At 44.1% G+C, this 25,014-nt stretch overlaps 2 protein-coding genes across 5 annotated transcripts in view; one reads left to right on the top strand and one right to left on the bottom strand.

Annotated features, from left to right (window-relative positions):
• Positions 1-19,324, top strand: part of LOC105032165 (nucleoside hydrolase 3-like) — a 34,266-nt gene extending 14,942 nt beyond the window's left edge. For all 4 annotated transcript variants that reach the window (XM_010906532.4, XM_019846204.3, XM_073252596.1 and 1 more), the window contains 5 exons: positions 15,504-15,701; positions 15,938-16,173; positions 17,654-17,858; positions 18,049-18,354; positions 18,741-19,324. In XM_010906532.4, the coding sequence (XP_010904834.3) occupies positions 15,504-15,701; positions 15,938-16,173; positions 17,654-17,858; positions 18,049-18,354; positions 18,741-19,040 (1,245 nt within the window). In that variant the 3' untranslated portion in view covers positions 19,041-19,324. The remainder of the gene's footprint in view (positions 1-15,503; positions 15,702-15,937; positions 16,174-17,653; positions 17,859-18,048; positions 18,355-18,740) is intronic.
• Positions 19,325-21,127: 1,803 nt separating this feature from the next.
• Positions 21,128-23,122, bottom strand: LOC105032163 (histidine-containing phosphotransfer protein 1). The gene is made up of 6 exons (XM_029260935.2): positions 23,010-23,122; positions 22,793-22,923; positions 22,604-22,672; positions 21,958-22,029; positions 21,491-21,563; positions 21,128-21,386 (listed from the first exon to the last, which is right to left on the bottom strand). Exons 1-6 carry the CDS (start codon positions 23,067-23,069, stop codon positions 21,336-21,338), a joined length of 456 nt encoding a protein of 151 aa, XP_029116768.1. The 5' UTR covers positions 23,070-23,122; the 3' UTR covers positions 21,128-21,335.
• Between the last annotated feature and the right edge of the window lie 1,892 nt (positions 23,123-25,014).

Raw genomic sequence — 25,014 nt, 5'->3', positions numbered from 1 at the left:
TTGGGTGAAGGGCTCAAAAACATTTGTCTGATCTCTGGGGGGCAGATCACCTGAGAGGTCTTATGTAGCTTCTCTAGGAGTTTACTCCTAGAAGAATGGGAGAAAGGAGGGAGAGAACCTCTCTATGCATATTGATGAGAACCTTAAGGCCTTGCCAAGGCAATCTGTAGGTCTGCTCCTAGAAGAATGGGAGAAAGGAGGGGGAGAACCTCTCTAAGCTTGTTGATAGGAACCTCAAAGCCTTGTCAAGGCAATCTGTACTCTGTAGGTTATATATTCTTCCTTTTTGACCAATTCAGGACATGGAAGTATGGAGTCATGGCAGATGGTCCTTTTGGAAAGGAACGTTGGCCCCATTTCTCTTAATGGAGACAGATCTTTTCAATAAGATCTAATGCTGTCATTGTGATGATGGGCATTATAAGATGGCATGTAGGAATGGAGTCTAATGCCATGTTTGTGGGGGCATTTATCAAACCAAAAAAGGGTTCATATCCTTTTCCTCTTGATCTGCATCAGCATTCGGTTATGAACCTCAGAGGTGGCAAAAGTTAGAGGCTTTCATCTCAGTGTGCAGGGAGATTTTTGACAACCTTTAAGCCCTTTGCTGCAAAGTTCTAGTTGACTTGTAGCCAAGGGGCTTATGTCATATCCTAGTGGTTCAAGATGTGAATTATGGTTTCTCATTCTAAAAATAATGTGTTGTGGCATGAGAAACACATTTTGGAGGACTAGTTCCTTTTCTCATTTCCCTATAGGAGATCGATAACCAAGTTGGCTTGAGAATTGTTTAGTGAAGGGGACCTCATGATGACGGCGTGCACCTACATCATTGGATAAGGAATATGGTAGAATTCCTTCTGAGTGCTTGTTTGGATATTCTTAAGGATCCGTTCTTTAGAGGATAAATAATTTATCTGAAAATCTCTATTTTCTTGAGTATGTAGTTTTTAGGCAATATTTAGATAGAAAAATAATTTATCCATGTTCTTTTATGCATTGGAGAATGGCCCTGGAATCTATTACCCATGTTCTTTTGCATTGCTACTTGTTGGTGCAAAAATCCGCCTGCGCCGGAGAAGCTGGAGTCGAGGGAGTCGCGGTCGCCGTCGGGACCTGCAAAAGAAGTCTAAACCGGAGTTGGGGTTGCTCCGGCAAGACCCTCCGACGTTCAAGTCAGTTCTCTGCCTCAACAAGAATGGAGTGCTCGAACGAAAATTTTAGCAGAATTTTGGGATAGAAATTAGAGCTTAGAGAATAACGTATCTGGGGTCCCCCTTTTATAGGCGGGGGGCGCGATAGACTGATAGCGACTGTTTGTAACCGCCTAGTCGTGGGCCGCACGGGACCAGGAGGAATTTATCATGAAGGGTAGTGGGGTGGAGTCGTGGCTGTCACCATGGCTCGCCACGTGGAATCAGTTGCAGAAAGTGGAGCGGCGTCCGTTGTCGCGACTCGCCAGGGAGTGGTGGAGCCGCGCAGCATCCGCCGCAGAGAGTGGAGCAGATTCGTAGCCATTATTGCGGCCTGCCGCGTAGGGCCTGTTGCGGGGAGTAGTGGAGCCGCGTAGAATCCGTCGCAGGAGGTGGAGCAGAGTCGTGGCCGTTACTGTGGCCTATCAGGGGGAGCCCAGGCCTGTCGGTCGAAGCTCGGTTGAAGCGCCTGGCGGAGAGAGGTGCCTATCCATCCGGAAGGAGCTCGGACTTTGCTGGCGGGCTGTCCACCGTTGGGTGCCTTGAGCGTTAGTACTATAGGCGAGGGCCATCTGCAATTGGAGTCGGGGGCGAAGTCCGGCTCCCGTAGGAGTCTGGACGATGTCCACCTACAGTCGGAGTCGGAGACGAAGTCCGGCTCCCGTGGGAGTTCGGACGAAGTCCACTTGCAATTGACGTCAGGGGCGAAGTCCGGCTCCCGTAGGAGTCCGGACGAAGTCCACTTGCAATTGACGTCGGGGGCGAAGTCCGGCTCCCGTAGGAGTCTGGACGAAGTCCACCTGCAGTAGAAGTCAGGATAAAGTCCGGCTCCCGTAGGAGTCCGGACGAAGTTCACCTGCAGTTGATGTCGGGGGCGAAGTCCGGTTCCCGTAGGAGTCCGGACGAAGTCCTCACGCAGTCGAAGTCGGGGACGAAGTCCGGCTCCCGTGGGAGTCCGGACGAAGTCCTCACACAGTCAAAGTCGGGGGCGAAGTCCGGCTCCCGTGGGAGTCCGGACGAAGTCCTCACGCAGTCGAAATCGGGGGCGAAGTCCGACTCCCGTAGGAGTCCGGACGAAGTCCACCTGCAGTAGAAGTCAGGATGAAGTCCGGCTCCCGTAGGAGTCCGGACGAAGTTCACCTACAGTTGACGTCGGGGGCGAAGTCCGGCTCCCGTAGGAGTCCGGACGAAGTCCTCATGCAGTCGAAGTCGGGGGCGAAGTCCGGCTCCCGTGGGAGTCCGGACGAAGTCCTCACGCAGTCGAAATTGGGGGCGAAGTCCGGCTCCCGTAGGAGTCCGGACGAAGTCCACCTGCAGTAGAAGTCAGGATGAAGTCCGGCTCCCGTAGGAGTCCGAACGAAGTTCACCTGCAGTCGAAGTCAGGATGAAGTCCGGCTCCCGTAGGAGTCCGGACGAAGTTCACCTGCAGTCGAAATCGGGGGCGAAGTCCGGCTCCTGTGGGAGTCCGGACGAAGTCCTCACGCAGTCGAAGTCGGGGGCGAAGTCCGGCTCCCGTAGGAGTCCGGACGAAGTCCACTTGCAGTAGAAGTCAGGATGAAGTCCGGCTCCCGTAGGAGTCCGGACGAAGTTCACCTGCAGTCGAAGTCGGGGGCGAAGTCCGGCTCCCGTAGGAGCCCGTCTGTTGTGAAGAATCTGGTCGACGCTGGTGGGAGTTTATCCGTCGGCAAAACTTGGGGGTGTTGCGGAGGCTCGGCCGCCAGAGAGGTTCGGAGAGATGCCGCCGAAGGTCGGAAGTCGGTAGAATCCCCGGAGGGTCGTTTCCGTCACGAACTTTGGCTGGGGGGTATTTTATACCCAACACCAGTCCCCCTACTTCCAAGTTCGAGTTTCGAATGGAGGAAGTACAAAAAAATTTCACAGCCGAAGTTGTCCCCTTGAATCTGGTGCACGATCGCCCTCAGATATTTTGGTATTTAATGCGCGCGTGCCAGAGCCTTTTTCCAACCGGAGCGATCCGAAGGGTCCTTTCGGAATTCCCACCAGAGCGTAGTCCCAAGCACCACACCATAATGGTCCCACCAACGGTCAGCCCTATGCCGCGGTGAGTGGGACACGTGGCGGGCATTGGTTGACCTAGGGATATCTGCCACCATAACTGCGCCAGGCCCCGTCGCTTATTTAAGCCCCCTCCTTCCCTCCAGGGGCTTCACTTCGCCTGAGAATTGGCGTCCTTCTGCCTAAGAGTTTAGCCACCCCTATCGGCGCCCTTTTTGACTCCAGGCACTCTTCGCACCAGTCTTTGCCATCCCCACCGGCTCCCCACCGCCTTCAATCATCCGAGCCCCTTCGAGGGGTTCTCCCGCCGGAGCCTCCGCCCCTGAGGCCAACCTCGAGAGGATGCTACGGACCAAGAGGAGTATGAGGGGGAAAACAACGGCCTGCGAATTCTCCGACTGTCGGACCATCACTGAGGGTTCCCATCGCCTCAAAAGGGGTTCGAGGGAGAATTCCTTCAACAACAGGGGTTTAATAACAGGGACAACCGGTGAGGGCGTTCCGCCCGAGAATTTCGGAGTAGCTGAATGGGGCGACACCGGTCAAGGGGGCAGAGTTGTCGTCACAAGCTGTGGTGGGATTCTTGACGTCGTCGGGGCCGAGGGACCAGAAGCGGTCGGCGCCGATGGTGGGGCAGTAGAACTTATTGCGGGGACGGTGGAAGTAGCGCATGCCGACCTTGCCGAAGTACCTAGGATGGTGATTGTCATGGAGCACACGGTGGTGGTGCATGCCTCCGGCGCCATCGCGGCCTCCGGAGTACCTCTGGTTCTTCTTGATGTAGGTCGTCGTCGCCGCTGCCGTTGCCGTTGCTGCCCCCTGAATTCTATCCCATCCTTTTTCCCCTAGGGCTGGGGTTTCGACGATGGAGCGGAACGAGGCGGGGGGTGAGAGCTGAAGGATTTATCACACGCACCGGAAAATGCTGCCGAGACGAATGGGACCGGAAGGAAAAGTTGGGGGCTTGAAGTGGTCTCCAACGTGTTCCTTTTGAGTCTTGTAGTAATGTTTTTTTTTTCTCGGCCCCCAGGGCCTTGTAACGTACACCTTTGTTAATCAAGAATGAGAAGGAGATTTTATTACTTCGTCCGCACTTTACGTCGAATTGCTGTCTGCCGAACTTCTTTCATTTACCATTGTCATTGTTGTATTCCCTTCTTTTTCTTTTTCTCTTTTTTTTTTTTTCGACGTCGTCCGGAGGTTGCTGGTCATTGCCGCGTCGGCTCGCTTTTCCAGTCATCCTTCTTCTTCAGCCTTAATGGCTCTGTAATGCATATTTAATAAATAACATGAGAAGGAAATTTTCCGCTACCTCTTTTACTCATGTGTTGAATTACCGCTTACCGAGCTTCTTTCGGCTTTTTCCTCGCTTGAAATCGATGCCGTTCGGAGGTACCCGATTGCTGTCGCATTGACCCGTCCTTTCGTCCATGGTCGCAGATTTGCCCAGGGCCGCTCAGTTTTGATGCCCTTTTTCAGAGTTCGAGCTCGGAGGTCCGAGCTTCTCGTCACCCTGAGGAAGTCGTCTTATCTCGGGCTTGCGTTGAGGGCTTTCTTGAAGGCCGGGGTTTTTGATAAGAACCCCGATCCTTGCCGGGACGAGGTTCCCTGCATCTTTGATGCTGTTTGTTTTTCATTCGTCGCTGACGTAGTCCGTTGCTTTCCTTTTTAACTCCCCTCCCTTTTCTCCTTTTTCTTTTTTGAGTGGGGGCTTTCCCTCTGCTCTTGGTGGGGTTGCGGGAGCGTGAAGGGGCCGCTGGGAAGGTCCCCTTTTTTCCATCCAGTCTTGAATGACCAGACCTTAATTGGTGTCAGGATGGGGTTCTTCCCCTATTTCTGACATAATCGGTTTTAGCTCAGGTTAGGACGAGGTCCTCTTCTTGTCGCTAACGGGGCTATGGGGGCACATATGGGCGTTGCGGGGCCTCTCCCCCCATCCGGTCTAAGTGTGACCGGACCTTCGATCTTGCTCAAGTTAGGGCGAGGCTCTCCTCCTGTCCCTAACAGGGCTGTGGGGGCACATATGGGCGCTGTTTGGCCTCTCCCCCCATCCGGTCTAAGGAGAACCGGGCCTTCGACTTTGCTCAAGTTAGAGTGAGGTTCTCCTCCTGTCCCTAACATGGCTGTGGGGGCGCATGTGGGCGTTGTTTGGCCTCTCCCCCCATCCGGTCTAAGGAGAACCGGGCCTTCGATTTTGCTCAAGTTAGGACGAGGTTCTCCTCCTGTCCCTAACAGGGCTGTGGGGGCACATGTGGGCATTGTTTGGCCTCTCCCCCCATCCGGTCTAAGGAGAACCGGGCCTTCGACTTTGCTCAAGTTAGGACGAGGTTCTCCTCCTGTCCCTAACAGGGCTGTGGGGGCACATGTGGGCGTTGTTTGGCCTCTCCCCCCATCCGGTCTAAGGAGAATCGGGCCTTCGATTTTGTCGAGACGAAGTTCTCCTCCTGCTCCTGACACGGTTTGTTTTGACTGTCCCATCGATATAGGCTTGTGCCAAGAGAGGAGACATGTAGATATGCAACTTTTATTTAAAATAAAATTATCGGTAATACATTCGTAAGTTTTCTGAGCTCCATGGTCGCGGGAGGTCTGCTCCTCCGAGCTCCTTGAGGTAATAAGTTCCGGGCCGGACTACTTCTTTGACTTCGTACGGGCCTTCCCAATTTGGGGCGAGCTTCCCTCGATCCTGAGGTTGCGAGACAGCGGCTCGTCGAAGCACTAGATCTCCTGCTCTAAAGACTTTATTCTTGACCCGGGAATTGTAATAGCGGGCGACTTTCTGTCTGTAGACTGCCATCCGAACTTGAGCTACCTCCCGCTTTTCTTCCAGTAAGTCGAGGTTGGCTTTAAGACCTTGCGAATTATGATGTTCGTTGAATGCTACGACTCATGCCGACGGAAGTTTAAGCTCGATTGGGATAACAGCCTCCATTCCGAAGGCTAGAGCAAAGGGGGTCTCCCCCGTGGACAGTCTTTGGGTAGTTCGGTACGCCCACAGCACATGATAGAGTTCGTCTGCTCAAGTTCCCTTCGCCTTTTCGAGCCTTATCTTGATCCCCTGCAGCAAGGTTCTGTTGGTCACTTCAGCTTCGCCGTTCGCCTGAAGATGGGCTACTGATGTGAAGTTGTGGGAGATGTTTAGATCTTCACAGAATTCGGCGAATCTCGCTCCCGCGAACTGCCACCCATTATCAGTGATTAGGGTTCTTGGCAGGCCGAACCTACAAATGATTGACTTCCAGACGAAATCTTGCACTTTAGCTTCTGTGATTTTCGCCAGTGATTCGGCTTCGACCCACTTGGTGAAGTAGTCAATTGCTACCAGGAGGAACTTCCTCTGCTCCGACGCCACGGGAAAGGGTCCAAGGATATCCATTCTCCATTGCGCAAAAGGCCATGGGGCACTCAAGGGTGTAAGCTCGGTGGCGGGCTATCTCTAGATGTTGGCGTATCTCTGACATCGGTCGCATTTTCTGACGTATTCAATCGAGTCATGATGCATTGTCGGCCAGTAATATTCTTGGCGGAGCAACTTGTGGGATAAAGATCTAGTCCCCAGATGGCTTCCGCAGATTCCTTCATGCACCTCCAACAAGACGTATTCAGCTTCCGAAGGCCGGAGGCATTTTAGAAGGGGCAAAGAGTATGATCTCTTGTACAACTTGTTCTCATAAAGGATGTATCGGGAGGCTTGATTTCTGAGCTTCCGAGCTTCCGAGCTTCTTTTGCATCATGAGGGAGAACTCCGTCCCTGAGATATGCCATCAGGGGGTCGACCCAACTGGGCTCGTGATCAATTTCCATCACGGGCCGCGATTCTTCCGTACTTGGGCACTTCAGAACTTCAAAGAGAACACCCTTGGGCAATTCAGCCGGAGCCAACGTAGCCAGCTTGGAGAGAAGATTGGCCCTGGTATTTTCCATCCTTGGAATCTGCCTGATGTTGAAGCTACTGAAGGCGGGGACGAGCTCCTTTACCTTTTCAAGATACTTAGCCATGCTGTCCTCCCGCGCTTCGTAGTTTCCGTTGACTTGTCCTACTACCAATTGGGAGTCGCTGTGAACTTGGAGCCGATCTACTCCCAACTCTTTGGCGATCTTCAATCCTGCGATCAGAGCTTCATATTTTGCTCCATTATTTATCGCGGGGAACTCGAAGCGCAGAGCGTACTCCGCGACGATTCCCTCTGGACTGATCAAGATCAGGCCCGCGCCTGCTCCCGACATGTTGGAAGACCCGTCCACGTAGAGGGCCCAAAAGCAACCAGAAAGGTCTGCTTCTTCTCTGGGGGAGTTCGGTCGGGGCTTCAGGCCGTCAATTTCGCCCTGTTCAGGTTCGGCCTCCTCCGGGATAGTGCACTCCACTATAAAATCTGCCAATATCTGGGCTTTCACTGCTGGTCTAGGTCGATAGTTGATGTCGAATTCTGTGAGCTCGATCGTCCATTTCGCCATCCTCTCGGAGGCATCCGTCCGGTGTAGAATCGCCTTGATCGGTTGGTCAGTGAGCAGCGTTACGGTGTGCCCTTGAAAGTAGGGTCGGAGCCTCCGGGCTGCAATCAACAGGCGTAAGTTAGTTTCTCTAATTTAGTATACCTGGTTTCGGCGTCTCTCAACGCGCAACTGACGTAGTAGATCGGCCGCTGGACTTTTTCTTCTTCCTTGACAAGGACTGCCGCAAGAGCCATGGGGGAGACCGCCAGGTACAAAAACAGTTCCTCCCCAGGCTTGGGCTTCGCCAACAACGGAGGCGAGCCGAGGTAGCTCCTTAGCTCTTCGAACGCCTGTTGGCACTCAGCGGTCCAACAGAAGTTCTTCGGCCGCTTGAGGGTCTGGAAGAAGGGTAAGCACCGTTCGGCTGACCTCGCAACGAAACGATTCAGGGCTGCTACCCTCCCTATAAGGCGCTGAACCTCCTTTATCGACTCGGGGCGGCCATCTCCTGGATGGCGCGAATTTTCTCTGGGTTGGCTTCAATTCTGCGCCCCGATACCATGAAGCTCAGGAACTTCCCTGAGGTCACTCCGAAAGCACATTTAGTCGGGTTCAGCTTCATCTTATATTTTCGGAGGGCGTCGAAGGTCTCCTCGAGGTCGGCGACGTAGTTCATGGAAGATTTGTTTTTCATGAGCATGTCGTCCACATAGACCTCCATATTGCGATCGATTTGCTCCTTGAAGATTTTGTTTATCAGCCGTTGGTAGGTTGCGCCTACATTTTTGAGGCCGAAAGACATGACCTTGTAACAGTAAAGGCCACGGTTAGTAATGAAAGCAGTCTTTTCTTCGTCTTCCGGCGCCATTTTGATTTGGTTAAGCCGGAGAATGCGTCCATGAAGGTGAGAATCTCATGGCCCGAGGTCGCGTCCACCAGTTGATCAATTCTGGGCAGAGGGTAGCTGTCCTTTGGGCAGGCTTTATTCAGCTTTTTGAAGTCTATACACATCCTCCACTTGCCGTTTGCCTTTTTGACTAGGACAACGTTGGAAATCCAGTCAGGATAATTGACTTCCCTAATGAACCCGGCTTTCAGGAGTTTGTCCACTTCCTCGGCTATCGCTTTCTGCCTCTCTGGTGCATGACCTCGGATTTTTTCTTTCGTTGATCGATGCTTTGGATCGACGGCCAAACGGTGCTCCATGACTTCCGTGTCTATCCCCGGTATGTCTGCTGGGACCCAAGCGAAAACGTCCGTATTCTTTCGTAGAAAATCGACGAGATGCGCTCGCACCTCTTCCCCCAGGTTGGAGCCGATCTTCACCACATGCTCCGCATTCCCGTTGTTCAAAGGGATCGAAACCAGATCTTCGATTGGGCCGCCCCTCTCCTCAGTGAGGTCGTCGCGAGCATCCAGCCCATCAACTGGGCAGAGGTCGGATTGGTCACTTCTTTGCAAGGCTATGTTGTAGCAGTGTCTGGCCAGGGCCTGGTCTCCCCTGACCTCTCCGATCCCCTGGTTGGTAGGGAATTTCAACTTCAAATGGTAGGTTGACACGACGGCCCGGAGAGCGTTGAGACCAGGTCGGCCGAGGATCGCGTTGTAGGCTGACGGCGCCTTCACCACCAGAAAATTCACCAGAGCCCTGGATTGTCTTGGATATCGACCCGCAGCTACAGTCAAAGTTATCACTCCCTCCATCGAGACAGCATCGCTGGTAAACCCTACTGGAGGGGAGCTAATCGGCCCCAAATGACCATTAAGGGTGGACATTCTTGAGAGGGCGTCGTAAAACAAAATATCGGCCGAACTTCCATGGTCGACAAGAATGCGGCGGACGTCGTAATTTTCTATATTCAAGGAAACTACAACCGCGTCGTTATGAGGGAATTGAACTCCCCGAGCATCTTCTTCAGTAAAGGTTATGGGCTCCTCAATCTTTTATCGCTTGGGGGGTACGGCCAATACGTTGGTTGCTCCCTGTCGGGATTCTCCCGAGATGGTGTTGGCGAAATCCGTCGGAGGTCGATTGCCTGACCACCCCACGCCGACGGCCATTGCCGGAGGAGGAGGAGAAGGCTGGGAAACTGAAGGTGAGGCCAGAGCCTGAGACCTGGCCGCGGAGGCCGTGGATCGCCGAGTGGATGCTTTGCGGGGAGGCATCGGGCGAAGATCTAATGGAGGATGTCAGAGAAGATAACCGGAGGCGGTCCCGTTGAGCGCTCCTTTAAGAACAAGGGTACTGCGAAGACACGGCCCTTCCTCTAGCGCTAATCCTGTTGGTGCAAAAATCCGCCTACGCCGGAAAAGCTGGAGTCGCGGTCGCCGCCGGGACCTGCAAAAGAAGTCTAAACCAGAGTTGGGGTTGCTCCGGCAAGACCCTCCGACGCTCAAGTCAGTTCTCTGCCTCAACAAGAATGGAGTGCTTGAACGAAAATTTTAGCAGAGTTTTGGGATAGAAATTAGAGCTTAGAGAATAATGTATCTGGGGTCCCCCTTTTATAGGTGGGGGGGTGCGATAGACTGATAGCGACTGTTTGTAACCGCCTAGTCGTGGGCCGCACGGGGTCAGGAGGAATTTATCATGAAGGGTAGTGGGGTGGAGTCGTGGCTGTTACCATGGCTCGCCACGTAGAATCAGTTGCGGAAAGTGGAGCGGCTTCCGTTGTCGCGACTCGCCAGGGAGTGGTGGAGCCGCGCAGCATCCGCCGCAGAGAGTGGAGCAGATTCGTAGCCATTATTGCGGCCTGCCGCATGGGGCCTGTTGCGGGGAGTAGTGGAGCCGCGCAGAATCCGTCGCAGGAGGTGGAGCAGAGTCGTGGCCATTACTGTGTCCTGTCAGGGGGAGCCCAGGCCTGTCGGCCGAAGCTCGGTTGAAGCGCCTGGCGGAGAGAGGTGCCTATCCATCCGGAAGGAGCTCGGACTTTGCTGGTGGGCCGTCCACCGTTGGGTGCCTTGAGCGTTAGTACTATAGGCGAGGGCCATCTGCAATTGGAGTCGGGGGCGAAGTCCGGCTCCCATAGGAGTCCGGATGAAGTGCACCTGCAGTCGGAGTCGGGGACGAAGTCCACTTGCAATTGACGTCGGGGGTGAAGTCCGGCTCCCGTAGGAGTCCGGACGAAGTCCACTTGCAATTGACGTTGGGGGCGAAGTCTGGCTCCCGTAGGAGTCCGGACGAAGTCCACCTGCAGTAGAAGTCAGGATGAAGTCCGGCTCCCGTAGGAGTCCGGACGAAGTTCACCTGCAGTTGACGTCGGGGGCGAAGTCTGGCTCCCGTAGGAGTCCGGACGAAATCCTCACGCAGTCGAAGTCGGGGACGAAGTCCGGCTCCTGTGGGAGTCTGGACGAAGTCCTCACGCAGTCGAAGTCGGGGGCGAAGTCCGGCTCCCGTGGGAGTCTGGACGAAGTCCTCACGCAGTCGAAATCGGGGGCGAAGTCCGGCTCCCGTAGGAGTCCAGACGAAGTCCACCTGCAGTAGAAGTCAGGATGAAGTCTGGCTCCTGTAGGAGTCCGGATGAAGTTCACCTGCAGTTGACATCGGGGGCAAAGTCTGGCTCCCGTAGGAGTCCGGACGAAGTCCTCACGCAGTCGAAGTCGGGGACGAAGTCCGGCTCCTGTGGGAGTCTGGACGAAGTCCTCACGCAGTCGAAGTCGGGGGCGAAGTCCGGCTCCCGTGGGAGTCTGGACGAAGTCCTCACGCAGTCGAAATCGGGGGCGAAGTCCGGCTCCCGTAGGAGTCCAGACGAAGTCCACCTGCAGTAGAAGTCAGGATGAAGTCTGGCTCCTGTAGGAGTCCGGACGAAGTTCACCTGCAGTTGACGTCGGGGGCGAAGTCCGGCTCCCGTAGGAGTCCGAACGAAGTCCTTACGCAGTCGAAGTCGGGGGCAAAGTCCGGCTCCCATGGGAGTCCGGATGAAGTCCTCACGCAGTCGAAATCGGGGGCGAAGTCCGGCTCCCGTAGGAGTCCGGACGAAGTCCACCTGCAGTAGAAGTCAGGATGAAGTCCGGCTCCCGTAGGAGTCCGGACGAAGTTCACCTGCAGTCGAAGTCAAGATGAAGTCCGGCTCCCGTAGGAGTCCGGATGAAGTTCACCTGCAGTCGAAGTCGGAGGCGAAGTCCGGCTCCTGTGGGAGTCCGGACGAAGTCCACCTGCAGTAGAAGTCAGGATGAAGTCCGGCTCCCGTAGGAGTCCGGACGAAGTCCACCTGCAGTAGAAGTCAGGATGAAGTCCGGCTCCCGTAGGAGTCCGGACGAAGTTCACCTGCAGTCGAAGTCGGGGGCGAAGTCCGGCTCCCGTAGGAGCCCGTCTGTCGTGAAGAATCTGGTCGACGTTGGTGGGGGTTTATCCGTTGGCAAAACTTGGGAGTGTTGCGGAGGCTCGGCCGCCAGAGAGGTTCGGAGAGATGCCGCCGAAGGTCGAAAGTCGGTAGAATCCCCGGAGGGTCGTTTCCGTCACGAACTTTGGCTGGGGGGTATTTTATACCTAACACTACTTTCTTGGATAAGTTGCTAGGATTTATCCATATTTCTCATAGGACCTTTTATTATACAAATACATATATTATATATATTATAATTTATATAATTTAATATATCATACTATATAATATAATATAAATAATATATTTTATTTGATTATAATATTATATTATAATATACTGTATTATATTATATATCATATAATATATTTTTATAATAACTTATAATAAAATAATATAATTATTATTATAATAATAAAATAATAATATATTATATTATAACAATATTATAGTATAGTATATTATAGTACTATATAATAATATAATATTATATTATCATAATAATATAATATATTATAATATAAAAATAATATAATAATTATTATAAAAATATATTATATTAGTATAACAATATATTATTATATGATAATAAAATATTATATTATACATATTAACATATTAGATTATATTATACATAATATAATATATAATAGTATGTAATGTAATATAGATCATATATTATATTATAATATATTAGTATTATATAATTGCATTATATTGTACTCAACATAATATATTATAAAAATATATTTTTTAGTATAATAATATATTATTATATTATATATGTATTAATGTATTTGATTATATAATATATAATAATATATAATTAATATAGATAATAAATTATATTATAATATATATTATATCATTATTATTATATGATATGATTTGGGGTATTTTAGGAATAAAATAAAAAACTTATTTTTTCAGCTGATGAGAAAGTAACGTACTGACCTCCTACATAGGTGGGTAAGACTTTCCTCTCAATTAGTGGGTAAATGTTATCCATGAAAAAATAACTTAGCTACCTAGAGAAGCATAAGAACATGGGTAAATTGGTCAATGGAGAAGTTGACCAATTTTTCTATAATATTTAATGGACCCTAAAGGATTGGCTTGAAAATCCCATAGAGGATTTGATTTAAGCATGGCCCTGTATCAACTAAACACCATCCTGCCTAAATTTTGTGTAAAGAAAAAAAAGACTTTCATAAGTTTTTTTCCCTATAGCCCAAAGGCCAAAATTTAGTCTAGGTTTAGATAGACTCTCTGAATGCTAATTGATTGGGTTAACAGGCTCGATTCCTATAGGATTTTCAGTCTAATCCTATAGGAATATCCTAATGGGCCCTTAATACTCTATCATCTTGTAATGTTGTTTTCTTGTCAAGATACAGATAGCCTCTCTAAAATTGTGGAACTGACTGTTTGAGAATTTTAACATACAGTGATGTTGAAATTGGGTGATAGACTCCTTTGAAGATCGGAAATTTGGTCAAACTATTGGATCTAGAGAGTCTCTGGTGCTAGAAGAAGCCTTGCCTATTTGGCATAATCCTTATTTGGCATCAGAGCAGCAAGATCATGTTTTGGGGCTAGGTAACCTTCGTATGCTTATGTAGAACTGAACAAGTCTTGGAGTTATGCATATTTCATAGCACAGTAGAAGAAAGCATATGCTGGGTCTCTACACCCTAGTCTAACCCAATTAACACTAGTCCCCATGGTAGCCAGCCCTCATCTCACTCCTATTGAGTTTGATGGTTTTGACCTAATCTTTCTTCATTGCCTACTTGGAAAATGCACCCCTAAAGGTTTACAAGGTAACAAAGCTAAGGTGGCTTTTGTTGAAGGAAGTTTCTAGGCTTCAAGTGAAGTGGATGCATATAGTGCAAAAGGAAAATGGAGCCATAGAAGTGGTCAGATGATGAGTTGGTTATTGCTAGCATGAACAGAAGGAGCCAAGGCAGCTTCGAAAAAGTGTGGCCATCTAATTTTGTAGGAAAACATGACAAACACATCGGAGATTCTTCAGTTCATGGAAAGGACCCTATTAGATTGGAAGTTTGTAACAAAAGATGGTGGTGGTGGACTTGGTTTTGTCAAGGGTTGTGGAGGTCGCAAACTGAGTTGGGTTTGTTTGGATCACTTCAAGGATGTAGAGTTTTTCTATTACTTAATGGATAGTGATGATATTGTTGTATTTTGTGGGTAGAATTTCTAGTGCCTTGTTCCAAAGAGATATGAGGCTTCTACTTGGCGGTGTGTTTTGCAAATTGAGACTGCTGTCCTTGAGACATAGTAGACTCATTTGGGTCCTTGTCCTCTGCAGTATAATTTTTGATGTCATTGATCAGGTCAGATTAGTGGTTGGTCTAAGGGGGTTACTAGTTGCAGTAGAATTGAAAAAAGCCTAAAAGAGCTCTATACAACACTACAGGGAGTTGGCTGGTAGAGATTTTGATGGGTTGTGTGTGGTTGCAGAATGCTATGCTAATGATCTCCTTATCTAGTGGAAAGTGGAGTTGTTCAGTTTGATTAAGACATTTAAGAAATTCTCTTTGGTGTCTGTAATGCTAAAACTTAGACCTTTGATTTTGGTCTTGGATGTGGGTTATCGTATTAGTCAAGAAGGGATAGGTGTATTCAATAAGTTGGATCTTATTCACTGAGGATGTAGATTAAGAGAGGTGCTTGGTTGTGATCATGTTTTCTTGTATGGTGTTTCGAATTTGTAATCTTCTCCTTTCTGCTTTTCATCGACTAAATGAAAATGGCTTGACACTTCATGGCTAACTTTTTCCTCAAAAATGAACTTTTCTTTGTCAAGATAAAGAACAGATGTAAAAGAGGGAGAAGAAGAAGAAAAGGGCGGGGGAGGAGGGCATTGGCTATTTTTCCATGACAAGCATCCCACTCCTAGTCACATTCCTTATTAATGCCTCAGTTACAAGGATGTCTTTGTGCTTGCAAATTGATTACTGACTTTCTTGTAGACATCTAGATCCAAAACATACCAATTTAAGGCCACATGAATAATAAAAAAAAACAGCATCCTTGTAGTGTTCAATTCTTCAAATAATTGCATCACTGCTATTTGATCTTAAGTACATAGCACCTATCCAGATGTTGGAATTATTAAAGCTGCATATCACATTCTTGTAATGATGACTTTGAATTTGGACATGTTAGAAACAAATAAGACATTGTCTTGTTGATGGTACACATGTTCAGCATTATGTGCATCCTTATGATTATGTTATCATTTCTCTTGCTTGGACTTTGATGCATCAACACCTAGACATTTGCAAAGCCATTTTAGACTGGATTTGTATGTTTTGGTCATTTTCTAAGGAATATGATTTTTTTTTTTTTTTGTGTGTGTGTGTGTGTATTGTATGTTCATCTATCCAGTTTCTTCTTTAAGAAAGAAATATTTTATATTACAATATCCTTTTCGTCTTTTTTTTCCCCTATTGGTTCATTACTTGCATTTTTGGTAAAATAAAAATAATAGCTGTGTCATTGTGAGATGCAGGTTCTCAATCTTCCTCAGCATACTGGGCGTTTTAACTTTGCCACACAGTTTCCGTATTACAGTGAAACACTCTACAAGCCGGATTTTACAAACCGAAGTCTGGGAAAGCCTGTTGTGTTTGACATGGACATGAGTGCAGGGGACTTCCTTACCCTTTTATATCTCCTAAAAGTACCTGTTGAAACAATAAACCTCAAGGTAGTTAGTTGTTAATAAATTGATGCAGTTGACTCTAAGAGGGATAAATTGTCAAGTCCTAGCAGATGGATGTTCATCCTATGCTGTTTCAGAACTTATTTTTTCTTTCATACTTTCGTTTTTAAATATCACAGGGAATCAATCCCCACTCCTCCATCAATACTTTTGGAGTAAACTGCTTTTTTTCTAATTTTTGGTAACTCCTTGCTCAGTAATGTTATCATTTCTATCCATAGGGAATATTAGTCAGTGGCAATGGTTGGGCGAATGCTGCAACAATAGATGTCATCTATGATGTGTTACATATGATGGGCCGCGATGACATTCCAGTTGGCCTAGGTAATGTAACTGCATTAGGCACACCCAGTCTTGGCTGCAAGTATGTCAAAGCTATTCCACATGGTAGTGGTGGATTTCTTGACTCTGATACAGTATACGGACTTGCTCGTACACTACCACGAAGCCCAAGGAGGTACATCACTTTGGCTCCTATAATGATTTGGATTCATCTCAAAATTCTTTATTCAGTATTGCTCTTGGAGTTGCATGTATTTATTTGCATTGGTTGCCTATTTGCCTTCTTGCTTCTTTCCAATAGTTGTGAATAGTACATCAGTGATTTAGATCTTGTTGCTGTAATTATTGATGTAGCAATAATTCTGAACCACATTTTTCAGTTCTGATTGTACAAGCTTTAGAATTTTCTTGAAGAAAACTATACAATCTTTAGAAATCTGATGTGTGCATGAAGGGTGAAAGTTTACTCACAAATTTAAATTATTTTGTTTTAGTTTGCAGATGCATATAGATAAAGCATACTATTCACATTTTTTGTACCCTTCTTTGTTTACCATGTGGGTTACCAGCCACACCAAGAGTGTATTGATGCACATCTATCGTGCAATTATTTACTTTCCTGTGGTTTACATAATTGCATAAATAGGGCACCTTCCAACCCCCTGATGTGATAGTTTTAGAAAGAATTTCTGAGAGTTGACTTCAGTACTGTTCATATCCAAAAGGACACCATCATTTGTGTGCTTGTTCAGTTTCCATATGATATCACATGCATCTCCAAATCCAATTGAGCAATGTAGCAGAGGAATATTAAAGTTTTAAGCCAATTAGGGCATATGACATGTAATATAACATGCCTTGCCATATAAAGTATGATACGAGAACAGTGACTTGCAATACTTGAACGGTCTTCTCATCTGGAGTATAATGCCAAGACCACTAAGCTTAGGCCTTCAATTGCCTAAGCTGCGAGAGGGCACAGAATTTTATTTCGATGTTATGACAGTATCAAACGATGTTTGCAATAAAATTTTTCCACATACTTCAAAATTCTAGAATTCTTGTCTTTTAGATGATGCATATATGATATAGGGAATTTGAGAATATGATAACATAAACAAAAAATAAAAATAAAAAGAAAAATAAAAAACAATGGTCAAAATTGACACTGAATAAATAATGGTAAAGTTAATATGGTTGACTAAAGAGGGTTTGGAAGTTGCTGTCAGAGTGTGCATTAGGTGTGGTATCATAGAAAATCCGGTCAATCTGATCAAGTCACTGTTACCTAATCTAGAACATTTTGCCCATAATGTACTTTTGATTGTTGTTTTTTATTGATTTTCATATGAAAATTTTATGGATCAGAAAAACAAGCATGGTGACCATATATAGACATTATGATATTCATGTATGTATATATAGTCATTTATTTTTGCTACATAGGATTTCACTAATCTACTCTGACGGAAAATTAATGTATGTTTTAGGGAGCAATAGACTGAGTTTCCCTAAGCAGTTCTTGCTTAACAACAAGCCTAGTTTTTCTTTGCATAATTACATGTAAATTTATTTGCAATTTTGCTTACAACATAAAAAATAATTATTTGCACAGAATATGGTACTATCATGCTAAACTACTGATCTGCATCCAGGTATACAGCCGAAAATTCGGTGAAGTTTGGAGCTCCAAGAAACACTGATCACCCAGAACTTAGACAACCACTAGCTATGGAAGTTTGGCAGTCCATTACAAGGGAACTTAATCCAAGTGATAAGATAACTTTGCTGACAAATGGACCTCTTACTAACTTAGCCAACATTGTTCTTTCAGATGAAAATGCAAGCTCAATTATACAGGTCAGTAACATTTCTAGTCAGCATGAAATAAAATTAGGCAGTCAATTTGACATGTCTGACATACCGACAACCTCTTTGTATAAATCTATGTTACATAAGATTAAATCATGTTATATTTCTTTTTTATCTGCAAAAACACTCAAGCATGACCATATTTGTGTTACATCATTATTTTTCGCTTCATATGCAGAATGTTTATATTGTTGGGGGGCATATTGTTGATGAACATGGTGAGAAAGGAAATGTTTTCACGGTTCCCTCAAATGAATATGCTGAATTCAACATGTTTCTTGATCCTCTAGCTGCAAAGAAAGTCATCGAGTCAGATCTTCAGATCATATTAATTCCTCTAAGTGCTCAACGCAAAGTGGTTTCGTTTAAGAGCATACTTAAAAGTCTAAAACTCGCAGACAAGACTCCGGAAGCCTTGTTTGCCTATCGTTTACTGTCCTTAATGCAAAAGCTCCGGCGGCAGCACCAGACATACCATCATATGGTAATTTTAAACAGTTTACCTTATTTACTCACCGAAACATACACTGCAAGCAAGCTTTCCAAACACATGGTAGTACCAAAATGTGTAAATGCTTGCCTAATGTTTCAAAATGCTTGAGTCTCCTCCTCTTTTTCCTTTTTCTTTTCTATGTGTTGCGGTGGGTGATTTATACAATCCTCATAGAGACAACCATTGGCATCAGAATATAGAAGCTCACAAAGTTGCTTGGGAGCAGAAGTATTGGAGTCCCAAGCAAAACTACCTGACCATTCTCCTTTGCTTTAATATTACATATAATTATCTTTTCCTTTTTTTCCTTTTTTTTTTTTTGTTTATCTCTATACATTGCTGCTCGCTTAATATCTGTTGATTTTGCATATCTTCAGGACATATTTTTGGGAGAAATGCTTGGAGCAGTTTTCTTGGCTGATGGTCCTAACTTATACCCAACAATGCAAATAAAGCCAGTTAGTGTTTTGGCTGGTAATATAGGCAAAGACGGCCAGATAGTTATCAACGGGAAAAATGGAAAATTAGTTAGCATATTGAGTAATTTTAACAGTGAAGCATATTACAGTCAGTTTGCAAATTTTTTCGGTGATAGGAGACAGTCTGCTGTGGTTGCTAGCTTTGATGAACAGGAAAAGAAGTGGAGCATGCCACCTAATCAGACTGAAGGAGTTTGATACCTTTGAAGATTCTTTCACCAGATATTAAAAAAGAAATTGTTTATTGATTATTTGTTCATATTCACAGGTTATTTGGAGATTCCAAATAATTATATTCACAGGTTATTTGGAGATTCCATCCATATTCTTGCTTTCTCCAAGAGAAAACATAGTCTTCTTCAGGTTACCATCTTGTTAGAACTAAGTGGTTTCTTGCTTCCTACCTGTATTGCAAACATGGGATCAATATGTTAAAAGAGATTCACAATTAACCTCATTCCTTGTGAAGATTTACAATTACATGTTGGCTCTCTGAGGAGTTCTCTTAGGATGAAAAGATTTAATTCTTTCAGTGTCATGCCTATAACTTGTAAATCTGAAATAATGGGAACTATTGCACAAACTGTATTCTAGTTACCTCTCTTTTAACGATGCACCATTAATTTGGAATTCCAAAAGTAAGCAGTTGGTTTCAGACAAAGGGTATCAAGCATATGAATATCAGATCATCTGGTACTCTAATCTTGTTTCTGCCTACGTTTATGAATAACGGGCTGAACCATGTATATTTGTGGAACACGAGTTACCTTTGAATGTTCGAGTTACAAGCAGTATGATTGTTTAATCTATATCATCATTAAATCTTTCTTTCATCGTAATATGAAGATGAGTACTGTGATAACAATGATGTCAAGTTGGATGCATGATAATGTTGCAGAGAAAAGAAGTGTATGCTCCAAGAAGCATGTCACTAGGATTGGTGGAGGATGAAGCAAGGAAAAGTATGTCTTTTCACCTGTGGCGTAGGTTAGAAGAAGATCTGTGAAGGTGTCAAAATGAATATCAGAATAAGGATGACAATAATTACCAGGGAATCCTAATACCAATGGATATTTTTGTATATATTGAGGACTGTTTTGCATCCAACTAGTTTATTCTTCAAGGTAAATGTATGATCATGTTGTAGAGCAAAGAAAAGTTGCACCATGAAAAGCTTTTCAGGAGCACTGATGGAGGATGAAGCAAGGAAAAATGTGGTTTTGACCTGTAGTGTAGGTCAGAGAATGATGTCTGAAGGGCTTAAAAGAATGTTAAAACCAGGATGAAAATAATTTGGAATTCCAATTTCAATGATTTTTTTTTTTTTTTTTTATGCAATTTGAAATCAAACTATCATCCACAAAGCTGTCTCCATGTAAAAGCGTCTGTCACCTCTGTTCATATGTTGGGCGTGTTTTAGAAGAATATTTTGCATCCAACTAGGTTATTCTTCAAGATGAATACATGATAATGCTGTGCAGGAGAGAGAATATAACTCTACAAGAAGCTTGTCGATAGCACTTCGGAGGATGAAGCAAGGGGAAAATGTGATCTTAACCTTTAGGTCAGAAGATGGGCTGTGAGGTAAAATGCTCAAAAGAAATTCCCAGAAATTCATGAAAACTAACATCCATAAAACTATTTCATTGCACAAGAACTTAACATATATGTTGATATACTAAATTATAGAATTTAGACATTCGGAAACTCATGTCCATTTCTGAAATCTACTGAAGAGACAATGCAAGAGCGCTCCTCCTGATGAGTCTAGGGTGATGCAAAATTCAGCATTCAACAAATTTCGAGGTGGTTTCATGCTAAAGACAAAAATAAGAAATTATTCTCCAAAACTGTTAGAGAATTAACGTTTATGGTGCTAGCAAAACAGCTAGGAAAACAGATACTTCCATTTTACTTTGATTAGACACTACTGATGAGAGGTCCAATCATTTGTTTTGACCATTTCTTATTGCTCCTATGGCAAGTGTAATAACTGCTCTTAAGACCAAACAAACAAATCAAAAAATGATTATTATAGTCTCCCACATCTGAACAAGCAATAAATGTAAAAATAACTCAACCATACCACATCATACCAAATTAGAGATGGCTTTGTACCTCTGCTAGGAAGAGGGTGAACATTGATGCAGCAATAAGGTTGCTCTATTGCAACTTGGAGGTTATAAATTTAAAATATGGAAACAGCCTCTTAACATGAACGAAAAGGATTGTAGAAGCAACAAATAAATCAAACATGATGCATTAAATATGATGCTAAAATCAATCTTACATTATCATCCTGGTAATCCCGGATATATGAAACAATCTTATATCGTCCATAAAATAAAGGAATGATTGCATCTTTCAACTGGACCAAGCACAAATGTTTAAAATAGATGGAAACATGACAAATAGCCAAAGATCGATAAACAAAAAATATGGACCACTTTTCCTAAGATATCTTCAAACTCCTTCGCAAGTGACAAATCGCATTTACTTCATAGTTGGAATTGAACCCCCAGATGCCAAAATCTGCTTCTCCAGCTATAATTTATTAGACAGAAAAGGTGTAAACAAGCTTCAATGGAATGATTGTAGGCTACTAAAGTTAAAAAAAAAGAGGAGTTCAGTGAATGTTTCTCCTGTACCTTCAATAGATCTTCAAGATTGCTTTTCACAAGGTAGTATTCTTGATTAACTTGCTGCAAATGTTGAATACACCTGCACAAAGCTTAGCTTGTTTAAGAGTTTAAGGATTACTTCATAGAAACTTCTTCGATGGTGGATGAAATTAGCCATGGCCTTAATTTTCTCCTTTCGGAGAAAAGGCCTTAAATTGATTTTTTGATCAATAGGGTTTGGGTTGTATCTTTCACATGAAAGAATGATTGATCTTCTTTCATAATGTCAACCACTAGATCACAGCTTGCACAGATCTCTAAGCACTCCAAACTTTTCTTGCATCTGCCTACACAAATCTTGAAGTAGCTCTTGCGTGATTCAATGATTGATGTCACAAAAAGAAAGTGAATCATTCTTTCGTGCAAAAGATACAACTCAAACCCATATCAACAAATGGTGCCAGAAACGAGAATGAAAAAATGAATCCACTTACCCATCCTTGTTGTTCTCTTCGCAGCAACTTCGAAAGGCAATACAGACATCTTTAACCCTTCGAGCCCCAATGCTGTTAAAAAAAAATTCATTTTCCAACTTGATACCAAATAGATATATGAAAACAAACACAGCAAAAAGAAATCACATAATGTTGTTTTTTCGCTACAAAGAGGATCCGAATCAACTAGAATACAGGTTTCCAATTAGGTTAAATTACTCGTGTCATCAAAATTCTGATAGCTATAAAAGTAATCAAGATAACAAAGAGGATCATTATCCACCATCAAAGAAAATGTTCAATTTTCCTCCAATTTAGATTTTGTGAGGATGATTTCTATAGAGCAAAATAGATAGACCACCATGGTTTACCTTTTAGGATTCATCAAAAAACAAACAATAACAACAATAATAATAATGAGGGGATGATGTGCTAACTCAAAAATTTGTGCATTATGTACCTCTCTCTTTCACTCTTTCTATTCTTTCTACTCTCCTTGCTCTTGTATTCACTCTATTCCCTCTACCCTTGTCCTCCCCACCTTGTTTTCCTCTCTTTGTATATTTCTTTCATTTATTGAGGGAAGCGATTAGATTCTGACCTAGTCTTTATGTTCAAAAAAGAAGGATAGGGATGATGTGAATACCTGGCACTACTGCCCTTCAATCGATGGACATGGGCATCAACTTTCTTGAAATCCACAATTTGCTGATCTCTTCAAAGATGTACAGAGAGAAACATAATTAAAAATAATAATAATAACTAAAAGATTGATAGCTAAAACAAAAAGAGATGTAGAGGAGAGATAAAAGAGAGTTTAGGTCACATTACTCACAGGGCCTTGCTCAGTTCATTGAGAAGTTTCTCAGCTTCTTGGAAGAAAAGAGACACAACTTCATGAATAAAGTTAGGGCTACTCTCATCCTGAAGTTGCTGAAGTTGTGTGAACTGACTGTCCAGAATTTCCTTTTCATCATCAGAAAACCACATCAATATACTCTCATAGATAACCTAGAGGCACCAAACAAATTTTAAAAAAAATATCTTTGTACTTGTTGAAATATGGTGGCTGTGAGATCAATGAATCTTCTCTGTAAGCAAGCCACCTCCATGTTGTCTCTTTAGCTCTCCACACCAAGCTTCTCACAGATAGGAGAAGCCTTCACCTATCCTAGAGAGGAACGACAAGGAAGGACATTTGCAAGAGTTAAATAGAGAGAAAAATAGGTGAGCTTTTAAAGAAAATTTATTGTTCTTATATAAAGCCATCCATGCTTACTTGTTTTGAGAGATGCCATAAATTTTTTATGGATTCCTATAATAAATCAGCTTTCCTTTTTTTTCTTCCCATGCCCTGTCTCCCCACATCTCCTCCTCTGTATAGCCTTTACCACCTTCTATCTATAATCTTTGTCTTTCTGATTTATAGATGGGTGATGCTGTGTTGATCTCAGAACATCTCATCCATACCAAAGATAGACATTTATCATCCACGTATGCTTGGCTAAGTTATTTCGATAGAGAAGATGTCTTCTTTTTAGCTCTTAAGCCTCTTTCTTGTTTATTTTGCTTTATGAGTCTTCGCGCAAATTCTTATCTTACTTCTTCTCTCACTACTTTGGTGAAAAATCTTATCATATAGGTTTCTTTGTTGGTGCTATCATCTTCAATGATATAGGTTGGTCGACTGGTTTCTTGCATCTAAAACTTATAAGTATATTACAATAGCTGCCCAAGGAGATATAAAACTTGTATGAGGCAGCATCCTTTGTCCATTAGCCAAGGACACATGAATCAAACAATTCAAATATTTTTTTTAAAAAAAATATTTCAAGTAAGATTGTATTTCTTATAATTATTTTTTCTAATTTGTTGAACTTATTTAACTTTGCAAATTTCAATTTTCATGGAGTCAGTATAAAATGGATAAATAGAATTAGCGTCTTTGCTTTCATGTACACTAGCAAGTATCACGGATAGAGATGATCATGGGCCAAGTTTCGGGCCTCACTCTATTTATTTTTAATCAGGCTTCGAGTTAGGACTGTGTAAATTTGACATTCTTTGGGCCCAAGCCCAACCCATAGTAGGTCAAATCACGCACTATGTTGTAAAAAAAATTATATAATCATCAAGATGAAATAATAAATATTAAATAAATATCATAATTATCGACTAATATTAATTGTAATCTTTAGAGAATTTTTTTTTTTTAAAATTAAAGTAGAAAACAATAGCAATAGAGGGTATAGCAGAGAAAACTGAGATCAAGTTTGACAAAGAGTGAAATACCTACCTATAGGTTGAATAGGCCCTTGACAAATCCTCAAACTCTTAGGCTCTTTCTCTCTCCTTCTCCAACTATCCTTTTCTTCCTCCACCTACCAAGCTATTGAATGTCTCCCTCCAACCATCACCCCTCCATCGAAGCCTGGAGCCCACCATTGCACCCTCTATTGGTTATTGGTGTTCTCATTTTCACCTACTCACTCCATTTTTTCCTCCTCAGCTATTCCACTCTCCTCCTCATCGGCAAGCTTAATGGCTAACCCACTCACTTCCCCTCTTTCCCTACTTGCTCACTCTACCCTCCTCTCCACTGGCAAGCCCAACAACCTCATTGCCCTTCTTTGCCTTGTCTCCTACTGCCCTCCTACACCTACTATTGCCGCCATCATCTTCGGTGACATCACTTTCCCATCACAAGGATGGGGCAAAATAATAGAATGAGAGAAGATAGGGGTGCAATCGAGCTGAGTCGAGTCGAGTAGTTGGAAGCTCGAGCTCGAGCTCGACTCAAAATATTCTTGCTTGAAACTCGATTCGAGATCAATCGAGCTTTAATATTCCAAGCTCAAGTTCGACTAGATAAATAATAGGCAAAACTCGAGATCGACTCGACTTGACTTGAATATCAATCCAGCCATATCGAGCTTGACTTTGACCTTAAAATCAAACTTTAGCCTACTAATAATATATATATTAATATATATTATAAATAAAAATAATAATATTATATATATATATATAAACTCGAGTAGGCTTACAAACTTTTGA

This window comes from Elaeis guineensis, chromosome 1, assembly GCF_000442705.2.
Source record: "Elaeis guineensis isolate ETL-2024a chromosome 1, EG11, whole genome shotgun sequence".
In the NCBI taxonomy this organism is placed as follows: Eukaryota; Viridiplantae; Streptophyta; class Magnoliopsida; order Arecales; family Arecaceae; genus Elaeis; species Elaeis guineensis.
This window is presented reverse-complemented; position numbering and strand designations above follow the sequence as displayed.

Excerpts from the sequence above, each read along its gene's own strand:
- LOC105032163 (XM_029260935.2), bottom strand. The coding sequence starts at position 23,069 with ATGGAGGTGGCTTGCTTACAGAGAAGATTCATTGATCTCACAGCCACC. Across the intron at positions 22,924-23,009 it reads CAGCCACCATATTTCAACAA|GAAATTCTGGACAGTCAGTT; the intron begins GTACAAAGATAT and ends GATGATGAAAAG. Across the intron at positions 21,387-21,490 it reads ATCTTGAAGATCTATTGAAG|CTGGAGAAGCAGATTTTGGC; the intron begins GTACAGGAGAAA and ends AATAAATTATAG.